Here is a 22,355-nt window from a genome sequence, read left to right as displayed (position 1 = left end):
GACGACTGTGTGATAGAAGTAGAAAAGAACAGTATGAGTATAGCTTTGTGCTATGTGCAATTAAAGGCAATAAAAAAATAAAAGGCAATGTTTTAACATGAGTAAGATGGTCATGAAAAAGACCGTAAGCTCACTGTATGGCAAAATAATAAATTGTAACAGTGTTCACTAAGTTCACATTATATTTATAACATTTTAAAAGCAGCGTGCCACTGCAATATGTGCTTCCTAGTGCAGAATACGGTAGTCTGCGTGACAGAGCATATGCTTCTTCATAACCTAAAGGGAACTCTGGTGCTGTATTAATACCACACATAAGCTTTAAAACAACAGAATTGGTGAGAAAACTAGTGCATGTTAGGCCTTGTTGGATGAATGCTGAACTTGTACTCACTAGTTTCTTTTAGGGCCATTCTGCAAGTCTGTGTGTCAGCTCTGTATGTGTGTGTGCTTACACAGTTGGTTATTGTACATAAACTCAAAACACAGCATACTGTGAAAATGAACAACTTAATCACACTTTCGGAAGGAGGAAAATAGAAAGGTTGTTCATCTTCAGTGGTAATGCCGTTAGCTTCTTTCTTTAATGGCGTTATGAGAGCAAGCTGTTGATCTTTTCTGGAGCTCAGAGTACTACAGGTTGTAGCAAGAGCTCCTTCTTTCTTTTCCCTTTAGACATGATCTTGACCTCTGGATCATAGTAGATTCCATTTCCAGGAAAGATGTGTTAGAAGTCTTTATTGACACAGTTTGTCTGTGAATCCTGTAGCTTGTCCTAAGCAGCTGAAATGCTCAGGGCAGAAGTGCAGAACCTAAAGCTGTTTCTGTTTCCTTAGTATATGCTACAGAGTTAAATGAGACCTTAAATACGACTTACCACATAGTGAGTGAAAGCTCGTGAAAGCACATCCTTCCACCTACCTGCTGTCTCTTGTTACGCATTTTCAGTGAAAGGTTAGATTTGAGAGTCCATGAAAACTGCTAGCTTGGGATCTCTCTCCAGTGAGAGTCCTGGGTGGTGAAGGTACTGGTCTTCTCTTTTGCAGCTCGGCATCTTTCCATGAAGGAACTTAATGTATACAGGCAGGAAACAGTATCTAACGTTTTTAGAAATACTTTCACATGCTTTCATTATTATCTGCATCCAACAGTTTGACCTGTTTTACAGTTCTGTAAACGAAATAAGTTACATAAAAACTCCCAATACCATATAATTTTCCTAGGCCAGTGGCATTAGTATTTCAGAAAATGAGGTCAAAGTAGTTTTGAACAGATTCTCAACTAGTGTCTTCAGTGTACCAGCTTACCCTAGCTGAGAATCTACTCCTTTGACTTGGTTGGAACGTTAACACATTATAGCAATATTATTTATAAGTTGTGCTTTTCTATCTACATAGTGAATACTCCCAAGTATTAGACATCCAAGCATTGTTAGATACCTCAATTGGCTTGACAAAAAAGAGATGAGAAAGGGGTTTTTGAGGAAAACTGCAAGTTATTGTTTCAGGATTTTATCAGTTCCTCTAGAGACGTAACTTGTTTCAAATGTCATCTTACCACTGACAACTAAACTTAATGGAAGCCTCTCCTTTTTATACAAACACACACACACAGAGGCTACTGAACGATCCAACTTCACATATTTCAGTATAGTAGGTGCACTGCTGAGTGTCATTTCATTTGCTTTGTGAATGTCATATGTATGTGATCCTCATAAATCTTCCTGTCTGCTTGATAGCTTCATCTGATTTTAAGCCATCTCTGTTTAAAAGGGAAAAAAACCCCAAAAAAACAACAAAAGGCAAAGCAAAGCATACCTGATACTGATTACAAGAACGTTGTTTTCGAGAAGTGGAAGCTAAATGTATAAATAGGATGCTGACTATTTATTTATTTAGTGGGGAAGTCATTCCTTTGCTCTTGGTAGTGTCTGTTCTGTTGCTCCAAGGCATGAAGCACTGACTGACATACCTGGGTCTTCCATTATGTAGTTTTTTTATTCTGTGCTATGACTATGTCAAAATGCCAAGAAATGTTTGCCTGTCATTGTGTTGCTCTCACAGATTCTTCTGTTCTAGTTCTGACCGAGAAGCCTACCTCCTTCTGGTGCTTTGACTTTCACCAATTATTTTAACAGGCATAGTGGACTCACAGTTTCCTTGCCCAGCCCTAAATAGGGTAGCTGCTTTGGTAACTGCGTTCCACTGTTAACTTGCCACAGGGCAACTCTCTGCCCTCACCAGGGTGCAGTCAGTCTGTGCTTGGGCCCCAGCGCCTGGGAGCTCAGGCAGAATGCTTGGCCCCTCCAGCTTCTCTTTTATTCTGCCCTGCTAATGCTCCTGGTCAGCTCTGCAGCTGCTGAACACACTGCGCACAGCCAAAAGCCTCTTTCATGCAGCTTCAACCTTGATGCCTTTCTCACTAATGGTGTTTCTTCTTTTCTGCTTAACCTGTTCCTGCTCTAGTCAGCAGGGGCTCTTTGACATTTTAATGAGCTCTCTTTGTCGTTAATCTTCCTTTCCATCCCATGAGCATTTTTCTGTTTGAGTTGGGAGATTCACAGACACTGTAATTCAGTTCTTTCTCCTTATTGTGGACCAGAGTGTCTGTCTTCTTTTGTCTTAGTAATAACAGATCATAGCACTTTGCTTAGGTGTGGTATTAGAATTCTGGTTAAGTCTCCTTGCCTATAGTCTAATGTAGCTTTTTTCTGAGGTTAGGAGGAAGAGATTACAACAGTTTTGCCTGCCTGCACATTATATTCTGAAGTCCATAAACTGTCCTCTACTCCGCTTCTGTCTTCACAGGAGGCTCTTCTGGTTATTTGTGCTGATTTAATATGTAGCCGAAGTCAGAGGAGTCATCCCATGCAGCCTGGCTCATGAATGTCATCACTGCCTTTTCCTCAGTCCTGTGTGACAGCCAGCTGCTGAATCTCATCTTTCAGATGTAGCCTTTAGGCAGCTGCATCACTTCTTCCTTAGCTGACCTATCAACTGTTCACAGGCTGCCCCCCCAGGAAGACAAAGGAGTAGGTTGCCAGGGTACAGTGAGGTTTCTGCGGGTTTGATAGGATTGTCCATTACAGTCTTTATTGACTACAACATACTTTTACTCCACATTTTTAATATAATCAGTGTCCACAATTAACTGTCAAAGAATAACTATTACAAACCATCATCAGATGTATCATCAAATGGCATCAGAGGAACCTCCTGTTTGCCACTCCTACATCTGATGCTGTGTTTTCCTGAGAGTACATACTCTTTCATGCAAATGCACTTTGTGTGGAACTTGATCATTATCATAAACTGGTATTTGTTTGGTGGTAGCAAAAGCATGTGGATGTGTGTAATGTACCACTCAACAAGCTTGCCATTTACCTTTTGGAAGGTAGGAAAGGAACAGCTGCTGTACTCAGAACACTGCACATTTTCAGTTTTCTTAATTTCTCTCTGGAGAGAGGACACTAAAATAGCTTAGAAAGCTGTGGAGCCTTCTTACCAGTGTGTAGATAAAAACACTTTTTCCTTTTTGCTGAACTCACTAGATCAGTTTATTTTTCTTTTCATGGTTAGATAAAACTTTTTTCCTGATACAGGGTTCAGAAATACTTTCCTGTGTTTTTTTGGTTTTGGGGTTTTTTGAAGCTCATACTTCCTTCAGCAACCTATAATCTCTCCGGTCTACCATTATCTCATGACTGGGTAGGATGGTTCTTGTGCAAAGATGCAGTTGTGATGGTAGCTTTTGTAAAAAGGGGTATTGAACTTTGCTACAAATGTGTTCGTTGATAATTTTGGTTTTTTTGGAAACCTTAGTATCTTTCTCTCTCTTTTTTTTTTTTTTTTTTTTTTGTAAATTTCTAATAACAAGTTGGAGCAGTGTATCTTGTCACCTGTCTGGCAGAGAAGGTGTTACATAAGCCCATAGTGGAACATAAATTGTGCACCAAGAAATTTCCACCCCCGCCCTTCTCTTCCCCCAAATCTTATTCTTCCTGGCCCCTCCGTGGCCTAATCAGATACTTGTTATACTTAACGAAAAATATTTTCCTTAACCTTTATGCAGTAATCTGTTTCTAAAAATATAGGTGACCATCACTGTATTTGTAGATGTTACGTCATGGGTTGGGATAGGGTGAAGTGTTGGAAGCTGTATATCTAATACTCCTAGTGTTCTCTCTCTCTCTCTTCTTTTAAAACCAGATTTGTGACTTCGGACTGGCTCGTGTTGCAGATCCAGATCATGATCACACAGGATTCTTGACAGAATATGTGGCCACGCGTTGGTACAGGGCTCCTGAAATCATGCTGAATTCTAAGGTAGGAACCATGGTGCGCTGCTATGGCGCTTCTGTTGCTGGTTGTTCACCTGGGAGTACCAGTTTTGCTTCCCCCCTACCCTGCTCCCATGTTTTTAGGATAAGGATTTGCAGTACATCTGCTGGCTTGCAGTAAATTGGTGATTTCAGATACAGTTATTGGACACTACAACTGAGTAATTGTGGGCATGAGTTCCATGTGTCCAATTCCTTGCCAGTCATGAGACTTCTTTCCATCAAATGCTTTTCCAGAGGAGGACAGAAGTAGTAGTAATAAGAGCATTTTACTGCTTCCTTCATCAAGGCTTGCAAATTTTGCCTTAATGTTATCTTGACATCTTAATTTGGGTTTAGAATGTATAATGAGGGTGCATCTGATGCTGAAGGCTTGTGATCTTTGTTGTGTGTCAATCTGAATTGCATTCCCATAGTCTTAATGAAATCATCCCTTTGTGGTTTTTATACTTGGAATTATTCTTATGTTTTTCTGCGGCTGTTTGAAGGTGTACCCAGTCCCTGTGTGGTGTGGGTAATGGGTACCTTTCATAAACTTTGCATTAGTTTCTACAGCCGTGCACTTGTTAGCAAAATACCTATGTGACATCTGCACCTGCGTGTTATTATATTCCTTGAAGACTTTGCTGTTTCTGTTCGGTTACTGCTTCATCGGTTGTTGGGTTTAATTTGTTGTGGCAATAGCGTGTCTAATGCACTTTTAGAAAATAGTAAACTCTGCAATCAAGGGGGTTTTTTTCCCCGCTACTTCTTGTATATTAAACTCACATTAAGGCCATAAACGTAGGGCAATTTAACCGTATTTCTGGATATCCACATACATTTATCAGCAGCTTTTGCAAGCAGCTGCTTTTACATCAGCAGCTTTTACAAGAAAATACTGTGTGTGTTCCATGAAGAGGTGGTCACCTAAATTTCCTGGCCTATAGCCTGATTCCTTTTAGAATTCAAGTGCCTTGAAAACAAATGGTTAGGTGATCAAATGCCGAGGTGGCTGTGGATTCAGCAAAGTTACTAGCGATTGTTGGAAGGTCCCTGCTAGTTGGGAGGGGGAGGTAGTGGGCAGCAGGGTGTGGAACAGTCAGGCCAGGGAGCTTATGGGGCCAGGGGTTCTTGAGGTAAACTTGCCCCACGTTACCCAGGCACTGGTGTAACTAGTGTGCTTCAGGATAAAAGCCTGTTCTTATGCATGACACGGGCAATTCATACGCATGAAAGTATGGCCTCTTGTTCCATTCTTACATCCCATTTACTGTTGTTGGCCTTCCCACATCATCTTTACTAAAATTTCCTATGAAATCAGGGAGTCTCAAAAGTTTGCAGTTGGTAATATGTTCAGCTAAACTTAGAGGATCCTTTTGGAAAAGCAGATCTTGCATACTTCAGTTCTTGCAACCCCTTCAAAGCAGTGTTTTGATATACAATTCTTAATTATTTCGTTCTGTACAGAAAACCAAACGGCTTCAATAAGCACGACTCATCTAAAAAAAAAACCTATTTGCGTACACTTTCACAATTCACTGAAGTAACATGTTGCTGCAATTATGCAAAAATTTCTTTGACAAAAATGTGTTTTCCCTTTGCTTGCAGGGTTACACCAAGTCTATTGACATCTGGTCAGTAGGCTGTATTCTGGCAGAGATGCTCTCCAACAGGCCGATCTTTCCAGGAAAACACTACCTTGACCAACTTAACCATATCCTTGGTAAGCTTTATATGAAGTAGCATTTCCACACCTGTCTGTCTCTCCACCTTTATCAGCTACACTGGGCTTGGACGCTAGTTTCCTTCCCTTGTTGGCCAGTGTATAACGTATGGATCTGTAGGTGTATCATCTGTTCCCTGGAGTTATTTCTGCAGTGATTTCTATAACAAATAATTGATTTGGGGGCCAACTAGAGGGTATTTATGAATTTATTTACTACATCAGGGGAGGTGGTTTTAAAATAAATAAATTTACAATTAAAAAAAGCTCAGATATACTATTAGGTCCAGGTCACCTTTTTGCAAAAATGTCAATAGATGTGCCACTTAATGGGATCTTTTAAACATATTACTGATCATTAGAAAACTCAAATGCATTTGTTTACAAGAAAAAGTAACTTAAACCTTTTTACTAAAGGTGTCTAAAGTTTGTAAGGCATTCTGTACTCTTAAAAACATGTAGTCTGAAATCTTCTTCCCAGCAGTCTTAATATGGAGTTTTAGCAAATGTGATATAACCGTTTTAATGTGTTTTTCATAGAATGCAGTACTGTTTGTATTTTTTAGGTATACTTGGATCCCCTTCCCAAGAAGATTTGAATTGTATAATAAATTTAAAGGCCAGAAACTACTTGCTTTCCCTACCACACAAAAATAAGGTACCATGGAACAGGCTGTTTCCAAATGCTGACCCCAAAGGTATTTTATGCTCTATTACACTGTATCAGAAAGTAATGGCAGGGTGGGATTTTTAAAACCATCCTAAGAATTTATCTTTATCCATATTGGAAATAGAACATGCAGGTCCCTTAAAACGGCAGTATAAGTCTAATATAAAATCATGAACCAGCATGAAACCCTCTACTAGCTTATCTTTTTAAAGCAATTTCAGTAACTCAGATTGTGTTGCGGTGTTTGATCTTTAATTTACATGTAAAACGTAAATCCTGACTCCTCTTACAGTCTTTGAGAGCACCATACATTACTCAAGTGCGGAACACAGGCTTTGGATTTTGACAGAGGCATCAAACAAATCTTGAAACTTTGTTTCTAAAGTCAGATATGAGAGAGCTGCTTCTTGCTGAACTCAGTGTAGTTTGTGCAAACCATGTGTCAGCTCTAGCTCAAGCAGGGTAATACCGAAGTGTGGCTTCTTACCCTGTGTGAAAGGTTAAAATCGAATGGGTTAACAAACGCTTTTATAACTTTTGCTCCACTTACCATAACTGCAAGGAAGGTAACGATCGTTGCCTCTCATAACAAGGCTTTCACAAAGGCTGTATGTGATTTTGTTTTGCTAGATGGCTATTAACTTGCCTTTTACATTCTACTTCATACAGTTTTAGGGTGGTTGTGTGCACAGTACAGTGCTCTTCTGCTTGCTCTGACACAACTGTTAAGTCACTTTTTGGTTTTTTTGAAAGTGATAGGATTATTTACTCTTCGTGAATATGATCAGGTACTGAACTACCGTGTAAAAGCTGTTTTCTGCAGATGTGATTATCTGCAGGGTGATTATCCTTATTGTTGAGAGAAACAGCAGTGGTTTGTTCTGCTTTTATGAGTGTGCTCATCAGTGTGGGAATTTTTACCATGGGTTTGTGACTGCTGAAATTGTAGCGATGGTGATAGGCTGAGCTGCTAGGGGAACATGCTGTTTGCAAGACTCCTGCAGCACCTTTTCATCTAAATCCTCAGAGTACCTTTGACAGAGCAGTTTCCAGCATTGAGAAAACCGCATCAAAATATTTGATGTTAATTGACATGTAAGTTTGTGGCTTCTTCAAGCTGCCATTGAGTGCAGTGGTAAAGTTCTGCCTCTTCTGCAGTGCTTGGTAAGCATCTCATCCTACTGCAAAGCTACAGCTACTTGCTGCAGTAAGCAGCCTCCGTTAAAGTTCTGTGTCATAAATGATGTGGTGAGGAGAAGAAATGGAACAGAATTTAGGATAATGCAGATATCTTTGGGCTTCTTGGTACTGTCATCATTCTGTTTTCCTGGAAAAGGAAAATGTTTTACAATCAAAGTAGCAGAGCAATTGCAGTAACTCTGACTTGTAGCATTTGTCCAGAATTTCATCAGACCTCACTGTCTGTCTTACTGGATCTTCAGGTTCTCTATGGATTCTTTTTGAGTTGTCTTCAACAGATTTTGCCTGAATCTCATGAATATGAATATATTTGCTTCTTAGCTGGAGAGTATCTTCTGGCCTGCTAGTTGTGTTACAATAGTTTACTTTGATCTAGAACTCCCAATGACTTCTGGATGACGCTTTTGTCAGTGAACAGCCGAGTTTTCTTTTCAGAACAAGAACATATTTTTGATTACTTACTCGCTTCAGAAAAGCTCTACCTTGGTTTGGATTTTTGGCACAAAGCATCTATTCGAGTGAAGAAAAAGCCTAATCCTATTAAATTTCTGCTGTAGTTAAAACCAGGTTGGTACCATAGGGTTCTACGCATTTCTTCCCTCGACATTCATCCCGACACCGAAGAGCCCTTGAAAGGAGGGTGCACCTCCATTAGACCAGGTGGTGCCAAATGCAACTGTTGCCAAGGAATGCCGATCCACTGGGACAGCAAAGATACTCTGCCCCAGTTACAGGAAGCAGTCTGCTCCCTCTGTTACTGCTGCGGCAGCTGGGGAATTCCAGATGCAAATTGAAATTAGTGCAGAATTTAGGGTAGCATATATTTACTGTGTGATGTCAATGTTATAACGCTTTTGTACTTTGAAGTGTGTATTTAACTCTTGCTAACTTTTTTTTTCCTCTTAGCTCTTGATTTGTTGGATAAAATGTTGACCTTTAATCCTCATAAGCGGATTGAAGTGGAGCAAGCTTTAGCCCATCCATATCTGGAGCAGTATTACGATCCAAGTGATGAGGTAAAGACATTGTTTAAGTGTTGATTAAATGATGCAACAGGTTATTTTCCTCAGTAGTTTAAGGGCAGTATTTCTACTGCTCTAATGGCATTGAAGAATTAATTGCATCAGTTTACCAAAATCTTGTGCTTCCGCAATGGTGTACTAGAACAACACTGTAAATAGATGCTATGGTGTGCTCTCCTGACTGTGGAGCTTGTCAGCTCGCTATGGTCTTGTTCCATAATGTCTGAGATAAAGGAGGAGAATAACGGAGTTTCCCAACAGATGATGCATTTAAAATGCCCAAATCTGAACTCGCTGTAGTTTAGCACACAGCTATGATGAGATTTCAGGTTACTTTTGGTGAGAAGTAGGGGAGGAGGAAATAAGCTGGTTTTCCTAAAGGAACAGATATGTTTACTCCAAGAAATACTAATGTTTCGGAAATTTTTTCTTTGGGAAGATACTCGGTTGTGAGCCTTTAATAAATGTTTTAACTTGTGGTTTATATTTGAGTAGCTACTTACTATGGTTTGATATAAATTTGGTAAACTAATATATAAAGCCTACAAAGGACTAAGAGAATGAATTCTTCCATGAAGACTGCACAGTGTTAGATAATTCCATGAAGCACATTTTCAGACTTTTCCCCCCGTAAAAAGATGATGTGAAATTCAACAGGACAGTAATATTAAAAAAAGTAATAATATTTCTTTATATTATTAAGCCTGTAGCTGAAGCGCCCTTCAAGTTTGATATGGAGTTGGATGACTTGCCGAAAGAAAAGCTGAAAGAGCTGATCTTTGAGGAAACTGCTAGATTCCAGCCAGGATATCGATCTTAAATTGTGCATAGGTAAAGTCTCACAGCAATACGGAACCACTTGGGCAGGGGGAAGCATTTTGGAACTTTGTTACCACCAGTGCAACATAGAACTTAACCTTTTCTATTGATACCATAGCTAGCTGTTCAAGGATAGCTTTATGCTTATTCATTTGACTTCAGTCCTATTCTGTTTATTCAATAAAGTTTTGTGATTGTCAGAGACGTTTACCTAGGTTTTATGTTACGTTTAAGGAATAAGAATTAAATTTAAATAGCGCTTCTCAGAATAAAAGCTGTGGTAACACTTTGAAATGCAAATTTTATTCAAAAAACTTCTTAAGGGGGGCAATATTCTTCATATATTATAGACTACTTTCTCATATGGCTTCGAAGGCTTTTAAAAATTCTTCCTTAAATGTAATGTACAGAGGAGAAATCCCTTTAAATTATTTTAAAGGGGAAAAAACCCTATGAACCTTCAGTGTGATTTAACTTCAGTTTTAAGTACCTCTGAAACTGTGAGTAAATAACAATATTTAGATACCTATTCTTAAATTAGTTACGAATAATCTTTTTAATCTTTTGAGGATTTAAAATGTTAATTTAAAATATACAGATATTCACGGTCTCAACTTTTTTTTTTTTAAAATCAATGAACTTAACTGGCCTTCATACACCACGAGGCTTGCAAGTCTTAGTAGTTTCATACAAAATTGGTCAAATAATGACTTGAATAATTTTTGTAATACTTGTGAAACTTCTGTGATACTAATAAGGTATCCAAGTTTTGTGACTGGAAAAGAAAAACAAACTGAAGAAGACAGGCTAATCCAGATTGTCTGTTCTACAATCTTTAAAGTAGTTTCTGTGCTATTCTCCATCCGCAGCAGCGTCCTACAATTACCATCTTTTGTTGGCAGTCACAGCAGAAGGGTTGTTTTGAGCCAGTGAACTTCCTCACTGCAAAAAATCTGTGGCTCTGATAGCAGTGTGTAGAAGCTTTGTTGCTTTGCTGTAAGCAATGATTCTTCTGCACTAAAAATGGGGTTTCAGTTTCAGTATTGCGTATTCCCCATTTTCTTATTTAATAGTGAATTCATAGGAAAGAAATGTGGAGGAAACTCTTGAAAGCAGTTTTTTACTTCAGTAGGGTAACTTCTGTTGCCACTGGCTTGAATATTCAAATGTATAGAAGCTCACAGTTGAAATTTTTATCTTTATAAATACTGTATTTTGTTTATTTGAGCTTATTAGTTAACATTTGAAACTATTTAAATAATCAAAAATTAGGTAAATCTGAGGTTCATACATCTGGCTCTTACTAGCTGAGCATCGCCCACAGAAATAGACCTGGGACACAGTGACATGAGTGATGCTTATTTCCCATCCATGTTTTTTAAAGCTAATTCTGCACAAGAGGCATCAGCAGTACATGTGTATGTTCTGGAAGAAAATGACGTAAATTTTTAGAAGTACAATGAAACCTGTTACTAATAGGCCATGTAGTATCAAGGAAGGGAGACCAAGTAGCTAACATTGTGGTAGATCATAGTTTCTGATCTCTGCTGCTTGCCTCTTTGCCCAGACCATACTTACCTAGGTTGTATTAGAGATTAAGGGATAAAGAGATTAGGGGTAAAGATATCAGTGATCAGGTGCTGATGGAAATTTCTGGTTTGCTAAAAATGTTACCTCCAAATGCTGCTGTGAAGAGTTGATTTGGCTGATGTGATACTGAAATTTAAATATGGTACTTGGCATGATAATGATATGCTGGTAATGTGTCCTAGTCATTTGTGGCCAGAATTATTAGCTGTTCCACATCACGACAGTTTAAACATCAGTCGGCCTCCCAGTGAGGGCCAATTGCCACGAACTGGCTTAAAATGGACAGTAACGGTCTCTTCCTGTGCATTTCTACTTCCCCTGCACTCCCCCCTTGCACTGTATCAGCTAGCTCTTCTCAGCATGTTATTTCTTGAGATTCAAAACTTCCACCTTGACCGTAGTTTTTGGAATTGAGAAGCAATGTGAAAATAACAGATTTTCAGACAACCAAATAATGTACTTCATTTGTTAGTTACAATTAATCTTCCTAATCTTTCGAAGATCCAAAATGTAATGTACTGATATCCAGTCTGATTTGTTCAAAATTTTTTTTAACTTATATTGATACCACTGTGTCTGACTCATGGTAAACATAGTGTACCTAAAGCACAGAAATAGGAAAGTATGCTTGTTTTAAAAGGCGATGTTAAAATGTTCTTCACTGAAACATGTCTCTGCTCTTTTTTGTAGGGCAAGGACTTAAAGGACTGGGCATGCTCAAACGTTGCTGTTCCTCTTCCCAGTTCTTTATTGTTGGTCATGTCTTGTGGCCTCTCTCAGCTTATCCACTAACTCCTTTGAGCCATTCAGGAGGGCAGTTCCTGGTAGTTTTGGCTTTTCATGCTTTCAATGAATCTTTTAAGCCTGAAGAATTGTAATTGACACTCCTATGCGTAATGCCCATTGTTGACCTGTTGCAGTACTGTACTGTAAGTGCACCTACTGCTGGCCGTATTTTAACTGCTTGCTTTCTGGTTTGAAAGATGCAGTGGTTCCTTTCACTCCTGGATCAATATCCGAGAAGATAATTCATTAACCTGTAAGACGTTTACACCATGAACTATCTTTTTCTGACTCTTCTGAAGTCGCTGGCATTTTTTTTAGAAAAGCTACTATTCAGGGCACTTTAAGTCAGTGACATCCCAGGTTTTTTTTGCACTTCCTTTTTAAATAGAAATGGTTAGCATCCAGCAGAGTTTATACCATTGTGCTATGGGTTACAGCATAAGTTGTGTTCATGTTAATCTTGCTTATGCACTTGTTTGGGTGTCCTATGCTGTACATACAGGTAATTCTATACAGCGTTAAGAGCCACATAGGAACCCAACTTAATTGAATTCATCTAAGAACCATTTTTTTCCATGTATTGACAAAATTTGTACCTTTTTCTCCCAGCCTTTTCTAAAAGAGATCATTTAAAGTTTAACCATGTTGGGGAGGCATAGTACTTCCAAAGTTCATACCATATAGTAGTGTTTATAAGACTTGCACAAAGAGAATGAGTGGCAGCTCGCCAACTTATATTTACTGACCGTGTGGTGGAAGATTAACAAAGAACAAAATGGCATGATGACCTAATGGTGAATGCTTTTCTCTGTGGAAGGCATCCATATCTGGTGGCAAGCAAGAAACCAAAATATGATGTTAATAAACCCGGTCTACATCCTGCATACCAATGAAATGCTTCAAAAGAGGATTGATAGTTTTTACATTTGAATCTAATCACTGACGTTCAGAATTCTTGCAGAGAGGAACACTGCATCTTTAAATGAGAAAGTTTGATTTTACTTTTGCTCCTACAGCATGTCAGCATCTCAAGTTCATTTCTTGCAACCTACACTATGGTGATTTGTAATCAAGCCTCCATGAGCTCGTGACATGAAGTACTGTTCTGTTGTCAAGTACTATCAAACTTTTCTGATAATGCTGAGTTAGGACAACCAAACAAAGCTAGCACTAAATAACATTTAAAATTGTATACCTTTTAATGATCTTTTCAAGTATTTGTTACTGAAATTGTATAATGTGGAGTTTACTAGGTGTTATGTTCCAGTGCAGTGCCTCCTTTTCTTTCCCCACTGCTCTCTGTGGTGAGAAATTTGCCTTGTTTAAAATAATTACTGTGCCCTCGCATGACTGTTAAAGCTTTCTGTGCAAAGATGATTGTCTAAGTGCCACATGCCTATGATTGAGAAAAAAAAATAATCTATTGTTACCTCTGAGTTGTGTTCAACTGAAATGCTATTCAACAAATAACTTAGGAAAAATAGTTCTATTTTTAGCTTTTCATATCTCTGCTGTCTTTTTCTCATTTTATTTTGGCAGCAGTGAAGAGTGGATTGTATAAAGACTGCTTGCTAATATGAACAAAATGCACTTGTAATTCCTGGAAATAAATTTAAATCTTATATCTTCACATTAACATTAAGAATTAGTTTTTGGTTTCCTCTTGGGTAATGTGTTTGAATGGAAATCAGGTTCAATTGCTACCGTAGTATATAAGGATGCTTGCTGGTTAATAACTCCAGGCTTCCTCATACCATTTAGTCTGCTCTTCAAAGAAATCTAGAAAGCCATTAACTTAGACTTCAATAGATAAGGGTGCTTACAAGATTCCATTTCAAAATTTTCTTTTTCCTATAGTTTTAAGTGTTAGTCTGCCAAAACTCATTTTTGATAAGCAAGGGTTCATCATTAAAGGGCATTTTCTATTAGGAACTTCCTGTGGTACATAAATATCTGTTGTGGGGAACACATTAGGAGCATTGTCAGGACACTGCACAAGTGATCATTGAGTTGTGGTATGGAACCTATGCGAAAAACATTTCTATAGAAATATGCACTTGACTGTTGATACTAGTGTAGAAATTCTCTTGACATTTCTACACATCTTTACCAAAACGCTTTTCTCAGTTTTGAAAAGTTGAAATATTTCTAGAATCTCTGCTACTTGTACCATCATCATCACTACAGGAATCATTTGTGGCCTGGTTGGAAAGATGACTGTTACTGAAATCAGTTTGTAACACCTCAGTTTAAAGTTAAGGAAGAACTTTGGCAGCTTACTTCACCCTTTTCCTTCCCAGTTCTTTTTTTAGTACTTTCTTTAATTTTGGATTTTTGGGGAGATGTAGACTTACCTGTGTGTTCTTCCTTGCTTTCCCAGAGTGAGAAGCCGAGGGTTTGCTTTACCTAACACCTGGTGCTTTCGGGCTTTCTTCTTCAGCTATTCTTACTGCATCTTAATTGGCAGCCATTGGTATCAGTAACCACATTCATCAGTCTTTTACTGAATTTAGTAAATGTTGTTGGGTTGAACTTGTTGATGTGTCAAATGCAGAAGCATGATTTTTTTTTTTGGTCAGATTTTGAAAATAGTTTAAAAGAAGGTGCCTATAACAACACAGTTAGGTCACTTATTTCATCATTTTATAAATTTTTTTTTCTTTACGTAGTTTTTGTATTTTAGAGCGGAGAACAGCAACTCTTAATCAAAGTAACATGCATATGTCACGGTAAAGATGTTTTGGGAATAAGGAATGTAAACAGTTCAGTCAAAAACATTCCAACCTTACAGCTGAAGAAAAATATGCAAACGTAAAATTCTCATGGATGCTTTGGCAAACAAGCATCTTACTCTGCTATCCTGACTGTCGCCAGACTCTTCCTCATCAATCTTACACGCTGTATCAAATCTGAAGTGTACAACACACTACATGGGCTGAGCGGTGTGGTGCACTATAAGCTTTCAGGAGTAGCAGTGATGATGTAACTCAGCAGTGGCCAAACGAAACCCAAGGAGTTGAGCGTGGTTTTCCTTATGGAATGAGAAAAAGAAGAACCTGTTTTTGCTGCCCACTGTAATATGCTACGATATATTTATACCATGTCGAAGTTGTTTGCTGAGCAACTGTACTATAGATTTAAACTTTATTAATATATATTTGCTTATGTTAGTGTAGTTTATATAGTCCTTGGTTATTGATAAATTTATTGTGTTGTTACAGCACAGTGATATGGTATAAATATAGGTCTATACATACATACCATATACTCATGAATCTGGTCCCTTGCATAGTACTTTTATATTTGTACAGCAATGTCTTCAAGCAATCCCAGATTTTAGGGGAAATATTTTTGTAAATGCAGTGGTTTAAACAAAAAAGTCCACACAATCCTTTTACTAAGTTTTAAATACATTTGTTGTTCAAAATGGTTTAGTTAACAATTGAAATCAAGACACTAAATTAGTGAAAAGTGCACATTAGTAAAGTGAAGCTTACAGTGTTTTTTGTAGCATGTGCTGTGATCAAGCTAAGTGAAACATTGGAGGAAATGTAAAAGTTGGACTACCTTTGTAAATCTAGAACAAATTTCTAAAGGTTGCAGCTGGTTTACTTACTATTGTTGCCTTTTCTTGTGTTGTATCAGTGTAGAGCACTCTTAAAATACTCAAACTGCTTTGTCTTTGCTTTGTACTGTTGGTGCCTTCTTAGTCATGTACCCCACAAGTCCTGCATAGCTAATTTAGTTAATGGCAAGTTTAAAAATAAAAAAGCAAAGGAAGATTTTATAAAAAAAATTAAAATCATTTTCTGTATGTTCTTATTCATTGTAACAATTAAACGTTTATATTGTGACAGATTTGTGATTTGGTTAATCTGTATAGATCAATTGTAAGTAGCAAAGGTTTATATTTCGTCTTATTCTTTTGATGTTGTAAACGTATGTGATTTTCTTTTTTAAATCAGGTAACTTAATGTTCTGTTTTGTTTTTGGCATCTGAATCTTGTAAAAACAAATGCAAAGAAAATCATTAAATTGTGTCCCTGTATTACCAAATCAGCATAGTACTGTGCATATATAGAATGACTGGAATTTTGCTTTGAAATGAACTGCTGTTTTATAAACCATGGATACACTGTTGTGTATTACATTAGCTTATTGAAAAAATGACTGTCACTTGAACACTGCAGTAGTGAGTATCCTACATTTAATATTTGTAAATACTCAAGTGTGTGTGTTCCACTGTACTGACTATACCAGCTTGAAGTTAAATTAGGGAAGCCATCCAAAAGAACCACAAGTGAAGTTTCTCTGTAGACAGGCAGAAATGTTCTCTCTTTGGTGCCAGAAAGTTACGAAATCATCAGTGTTTTGAACTGGTGAGCATAGAATAATGCAGATAGATTCCAGTGTACCTGATGAGTCAGGCTTTTTTGATGATCCTTAAACTGATATTCATATAGCTATCGCACTGTTCCCATGAAATCTTGAAAATAATTACTTGAGCAGTCCTCAGAGACCAGATTTTTTCACTTTACTACAAAAAGGTTCTTCTCAGGCCAAGGGTTTGAAATGTGTGATTTCTGGGGGCAGTGCAAGTAAGCTTACATCACTGTAATGGGCTTTTAATGATTTCTTTTTTTTTAGCCTAAAATCTGATTGTGCCAAAGAAGTGAACTCTTAAAAAGGTATCATTGGATAATGGCAGCTAGAAACTTCTCTAATTAATATGAAAACACAGAAAATGTGACCTGAAACTAAAGAGAGCTTAGCTATAACTGACAGGTCTGTAACAACTCCAAGAACTGGCTTGTCAAAATTCATATCTCCATCTTCCCCTCTGGCTTTCACAGCAGACTCTAATTTTTTTTCCCCCAGAATATTACAGAATTTCATTTTTGCCATAGATAGGTTTATGCCTTTTCTTACTTTTTTTTTTACTAGCTGCCTCTTGCTTCCTGTGTTTCTTTCCCCCTAGCAGAAGGCTGCATTTGCAGTAGTGTGTTCTTCAGTGAGTTACTGCAAGGTACGGCTATGCTGCAGCTTGTCTTGTGGAGGTTTTGACAAGTTACTGATTGACTTAATGTTCTTGTAATCCTTTAAGTAGGTTAGTTTGAAATGCCGTTATTTCCTGTATTTCACCAGAATTGGACGCTGATCCTCTCCATCTGTGAGCTTCTAGTGGGCACTCTTGAACTGTTAAGAGTCAAAAGACTGTAGAGAGGGGTGCTTGGGTCTGGCAGTGGGCTTGTTTGTGTGGGCTGGCCTGTTTTGGTGAGAGGCCCCTGGATGCTCTGGAAATGGAGCTGCTTGTGTGGGGGAGATGGTGCGCTCGGATACTCATGGGGGCTTGTGAGAAACTATGTTTGAGTCCAAGCCCTGTTGATGGGAGGAGATAGTAGGGCAGGTTTGATGGCATGAAGCTTTGTAGAGCTCTGACCCCAGGGCTTTCTCTGCAGACCAAAGATGCCAGCGTCTATGTTGTACACATTTCATTTTCAGTTACTCCTTCTACTAAATTGCATACATGTAACACTCGTTAGGCTTAAAAAATAAGAAAAACATTTGAGGTGTGTAGAAGACTTGGAAACTTCATCACATCAATGCATGCTGTGTCTGATGGTCATCTTGCTCTGGCATGTCTTTTCACCACATGTGAGACTGCAGCTAGCTTCAGAAGAGTTCTAGAGCTTGAACTCTGGTTCTGAAGGTGGCTTTGGTGAGTCTGTAAAATAACATCTTGGTGCTCTGCCAGGTGCAAGGTGGGCAGCGTTCACATTCCCTGGCAGAAATGTGGCCCCACTCTGCAGTGTTTGTGTGAAGGTTAATCCTGGAAGTTAAGAGTTGTTCTGTAACCCTTCTATATCCTTCCCCTTTTTACATTACTCACACTGATGACTTTCCTTCAGGTGTTTTCTAGAATGCTGCCTGTTTTTTCAGTATATCTTGCTATTGACAATTTACTCAGAATTCTGTCTTCCTATTCAGAGTCTAAAGGAGTTCCAGTCGATCCAAAAATCTTTCTTCTTTAGAATCAGCGAGCTTTCTGGTAATAAACAACAGATTACTGATTCAATTAAATGCATGTAAATCTAGTGAGGAGGTAAGCAAGAAAGCTGGAAGAACTGAGACTTCCTGTTGGAAGTGCAGCATGTGATCTCATAGCTGTATGTGGGTTTCTGGGAAGGCAGTATAAAAAAAGGACAGAAGGAACAGAAAGGAGCAATGCCTTTGGCTAAGATGTGGTACGGAACCTGGTTCCAATGGGTTTCTCTATCGCTGTGGGGAGCTTCTGCCTGAAGTCCAACAGTCCCTGGTTCAGACTTTTCTCTTAACTGAATCTTTACATACCTTGTGAATACTGAAAGCTTCCTGCTACTTCCCTAAAATTGCCTCTCCTCTTCCTCTCAACACACACCCAGAGCCCATTTTCCTTAGGTTCCTTACCTTTTCATTAATTAGTGTGGTAGAGAAATGTGTGATCTTTCCAGCTTTTCCTTTTACTTGGTACAGAAGTAGTTTGTTTGTACTTGAAGGCGGAAAAAAGGAGCCCTAAAGTATTCTAGTCCTGATTTCCCAGAAAAGAGCAGGAAATACTTTGACAGCATGTTGAGTTTGCAGCATTTTCTCATCTAAAAGTACAGTTAAAAAATATCTTGTAAGTCTTTCTGTGAGTTTGTGTGACATTCAACTGTATTAGCAATTACAAATACTACTCCAAGTCTCCTCCCATTGCTGCCTGGACTGTGCTGACCTTTGATCTTGCTGGGTTACCGTCTTCCAGCAACGCTTCTCTTCCTCAGGGTTTTACTCTTTCCATGTTGGTATTTTTCTCCAAAGTCCTCTGTCTGCTGTGACTGACTCGATGACTTCACCTTGTTCTTCCTTCTCTTTATCTTTCATGGCTGCAGATGACCTACAGTGTCACAGCTTAACTTTTGTTTGCTTTTTGAATTTTTTTTTTTCTGTAAAGCTGAGCCAAGACACAGCTGGGTTTCACAGGGCTGGGTTCGTTACCGGCAGCTGACTCCAGGGACGCTGGTTACAGCTGCTGGCTTTAGGGAGAAAACCTGTGTAGGACACAGCAGCTCCTCCCCTGCAGTCAGTTGTTGCAGTGGCACCAACCAAGGCATTGTGCAGTACAGTGATCTGTTAATTCCATCTTACCATTTTCTTGCTGACCTTGAATACACAACCCAGAAATAACAATGGAAAATTTTAGTCTCTCTAGCCATGATGCATGCTTCAGCACGTATGAAAACTAGTTCAAAATTCAGGCTTTTCTAGCAAAAAACCCCAACCCAAACCCAAAGCTGTAAGAGAATGCCATAGAAGTTCTTAACATTTGCTATTACTACAAGACTCTGGATGCACCTTTTAGGGTTTGGGAGGGGTTTTTAATGTGGGTTTTTTGTTTGGTTGGTTGTTTTTTGTTGTTGTTAGATCCAAGACTAAATGGTTTGTTCTGAAGATGTTCTTCTGCCTTAAAACTGCAAATGCAAAAATGCTGAATATTCAGAATTTTGGCTTGAGACTCACTGAGCTGACTATATCACAGGTGAGCTGGAAGATTTTTTAGTCAAGCCTTTCTCCTAGTTCACCTTTAATTTCAATAGCTAAAACTCCTCTATTCCTGGAAGTGTTAAAACTCACAAATATTCTAACTTGTCGTTGAAACATCATAGAGTCAAGATCAAACTTTAGACTTTTTAATGCATTCTGTGTTTTTAAAAAGCTTTTTGTTAGTTTTCGTACATGTATATACTTTTGCAGCTTTTTGAGTAGGTATGCCATAGATTTGGAGGGAACACAAACTTCTGCAGGCCAGCTTACACACTCAAAAATACTTAAGAGTATCGTTGATGTCAATATAGCTGCGTGTTCTAACTCTGTGTTTGCTCTCATGTGCAGCAGAAGTGCAGCGCTTCAGACCGAAGTGTGGGGATTAAGGGGAGAAAAAAACCTGTGCTCATTTCTTAAGCATTCTTTTGTAGCTAAACTTAATTTATAAACTAGTTTTTGAGTTTGTTTGGTATTTTGGGAGAACTGTATTAAGCTGTTTTTACAGCTGACTTGGTGACGTTTCTCTGAGTATAATATGCTGCTGTTCCAGCATGGCAAAGGTCTGCATAATTAATGTGTGCTCAACTTAATCACTGGTTTTCTTCTTGTGACAATAAATGGCATTGTACCAAAAGCAATATATCCTGTGTGTAGTTAGTAGTGGAAATAATTATTGCTGTGCAGCTTTTATTTTCATTGTCTTTCCAGCCACTAGCATGGATTGTGTGCATTGACAGTTGCTCCAGACTATTAAAGATGTCTGCTGGGAAAAAATAAAAAGGTCCTGAATACTTGTTTGCTTTCTGGAAGCTGCTGCTGTACTTTGAAGCAGAAAAGGGTTGCATCTAATGCTGCATTAAGCTTCTTATTCCGAGTCTTATCATCAGAATACATCTAGATCTAGAGTGTTTCTCCGGAATTGCTCCTCCACATTTTTCCTCTTGAGAAAGGCCCAGGCTCAACACCAGCATCGTTAGAGCCAAGGATTCTAAGAGAGCTTTTTTTCTCTGCTTGATTTTGGGATTCTGCTAAGCTATGCTCAGCCTTATTAGATCACGGCACTGTAAAAAGACTTGTGGAATGCTGCAACTGATTTTGCTCACCACCTACTTAACTCAAGACCAGATAAGACCGCACAGGCAATATGCAATGCATGGGAACTCTCTAGTCGTTAAGTTCTGTCCCTCCTGTCCCCCCAGTAGCAATTCTGTGCTACTGGCTCTGCAAGTAAACCAGCCCTGGATAACTTTCCCTTTAAAGAGGGGAGTTTTGTTTTTCCTTTCTGGGTGCTCAGAAGGCAAGATATTAAGACAGTTATCTCCCCGCCACTTGCATTTAACTGCTAGTGTGTAGTAGTCATCATACTAAAGTGTCACTGTACAAAAATTTTAATGCTGTAGAAATAACAGGGCTGAAGAACTTGCTCTTCTCAACGTGTATATTCCTCCTCACTTTCAAAGTCTGTAGAAAAATACCTACTTTCAGTTATAACGGAATAGCTTTTCTCCATTCTCTGTGCATATTTTTCTCTGCTGCCTCCTACTCTTCTTAGGTGTGACTTATTTTAATGCTAATGGTGTTATAAAAACTGTAGTACTACAGGTGTCATGTGGTAACTTGTAAATAAAACTACTGTAAACACATGGTCAATTTATTTGTGGTGCTGCTCTGTAAATGTGTGATATCACCTTAGCTGTAAATCTTAACTGTGCTTTCCTGAAGGACCTGTATGTTGCACTTGGTGATTATAAAGCTGGTGTCTGTGCCTTTTACAAGAAAGCTTTCAGTGACTAGCCTGCACAGCAATCTGGTCCTAGTAACAAGTTCCAGGCAACTAATAGCATTGACAGCAATTATTTCTAGGCAGTAACTTTGCAACATAATTTGCTAGATGACAGCAAATCAATGCTTCTGTCAAACTGATTGTCAGTAGAGCAATAATACCTTTTTATGTAAATATTTCTAACAATTTGTATAGCAAGAAGAGAATGCAAGATTATTTATGGTTGGAAGCCGATTAGGAAACTGTTGCTGTGGTAGCGTTTTGTCCTTGGAGGCTATCAGCTCTAGCAAAGGACTGTCTGTTTCCTATCCAGTTGAGAGGGTAGTGGAAAAAAGAGGTCTGACCTGTGTAGAGAACACAAAGTGCTATGTTTTAGTTAAAAAAACATAGATATGCCACTCTGCTGCGTTGCCTTCATGGTTGGCATGCTGTCAGAAATGGAGCAACAAATGCTGTGTACTGGCTTCAGGGGCGTGCAGGCAGGAGAAAAGGTATGGCAGGCACTGCCAGGGACTGGTGGGGATGTATTTATGAACAATACTCCCTTTCTCTTCTGGAAAACAGTCCTGAGAAGATCTAATTGGCAGTCCGATGTTAGGCTCTTTAGAACAATCTGCCTTCGTGTATGCATGTGCTGTGGAGGGCCTGTCGTCAGTTGGTGTAGCAGTAGATAAAATTTAACATTTAAGGGGGTTTGTGCCTTTTCTGTCAGGGATGAATGTTTTAGTTCTAATGGAATACCTCAAGAACATACTCAAATGGCTGAATTTGCTGCAGTGCTGGAGAGATAAGCAGCTTGTCATTCCCAGCTACCTGAGGCTCCAGTCAGGTGCTGTCTTTTGCGTATGCAGGGAAAACCCACCTTCTACTCCATACCA

The 22,355-nt window shown here is 38.7% G+C and overlaps 1 protein-coding gene across 1 annotated transcript in view; it reads left to right on the top strand.

Moving 5' to 3' along the window:
• MAPK1 (mitogen-activated protein kinase 1) overlaps window positions 1–16,187 on the top strand; it is a 37,086-nt gene extending 20,899 nt beyond the window's left edge. The window contains exons 4-9 of the mRNA XM_055795306.1: window positions 4,209–4,325; window positions 5,930–6,044; window positions 6,611–6,742; window positions 8,821–8,930; window positions 9,640–9,767; window positions 12,036–16,187. Coding sequence (XP_055651281.1) covers window positions 4,209–4,325; window positions 5,930–6,044; window positions 6,611–6,742; window positions 8,821–8,930; window positions 9,640–9,756 — 591 coding nt within the window. The 3' untranslated portion in view covers window positions 9,757–9,767; window positions 12,036–16,187. The remainder of the gene's footprint in view (window positions 1–4,208; window positions 4,326–5,929; window positions 6,045–6,610; window positions 6,743–8,820; window positions 8,931–9,639; window positions 9,768–12,035) is intronic.
• Window positions 16,188–22,355: the final 6,168 nt, after the last annotated feature.

Source organism: Falco peregrinus, chromosome 2, assembly GCF_023634155.1.
Source record: "Falco peregrinus isolate bFalPer1 chromosome 2, bFalPer1.pri, whole genome shotgun sequence".
In the NCBI taxonomy this organism is placed as follows: Eukaryota; Metazoa; Chordata; class Aves; order Falconiformes; family Falconidae; genus Falco; species Falco peregrinus.
This window is presented reverse-complemented; position numbering and strand designations above follow the sequence as displayed.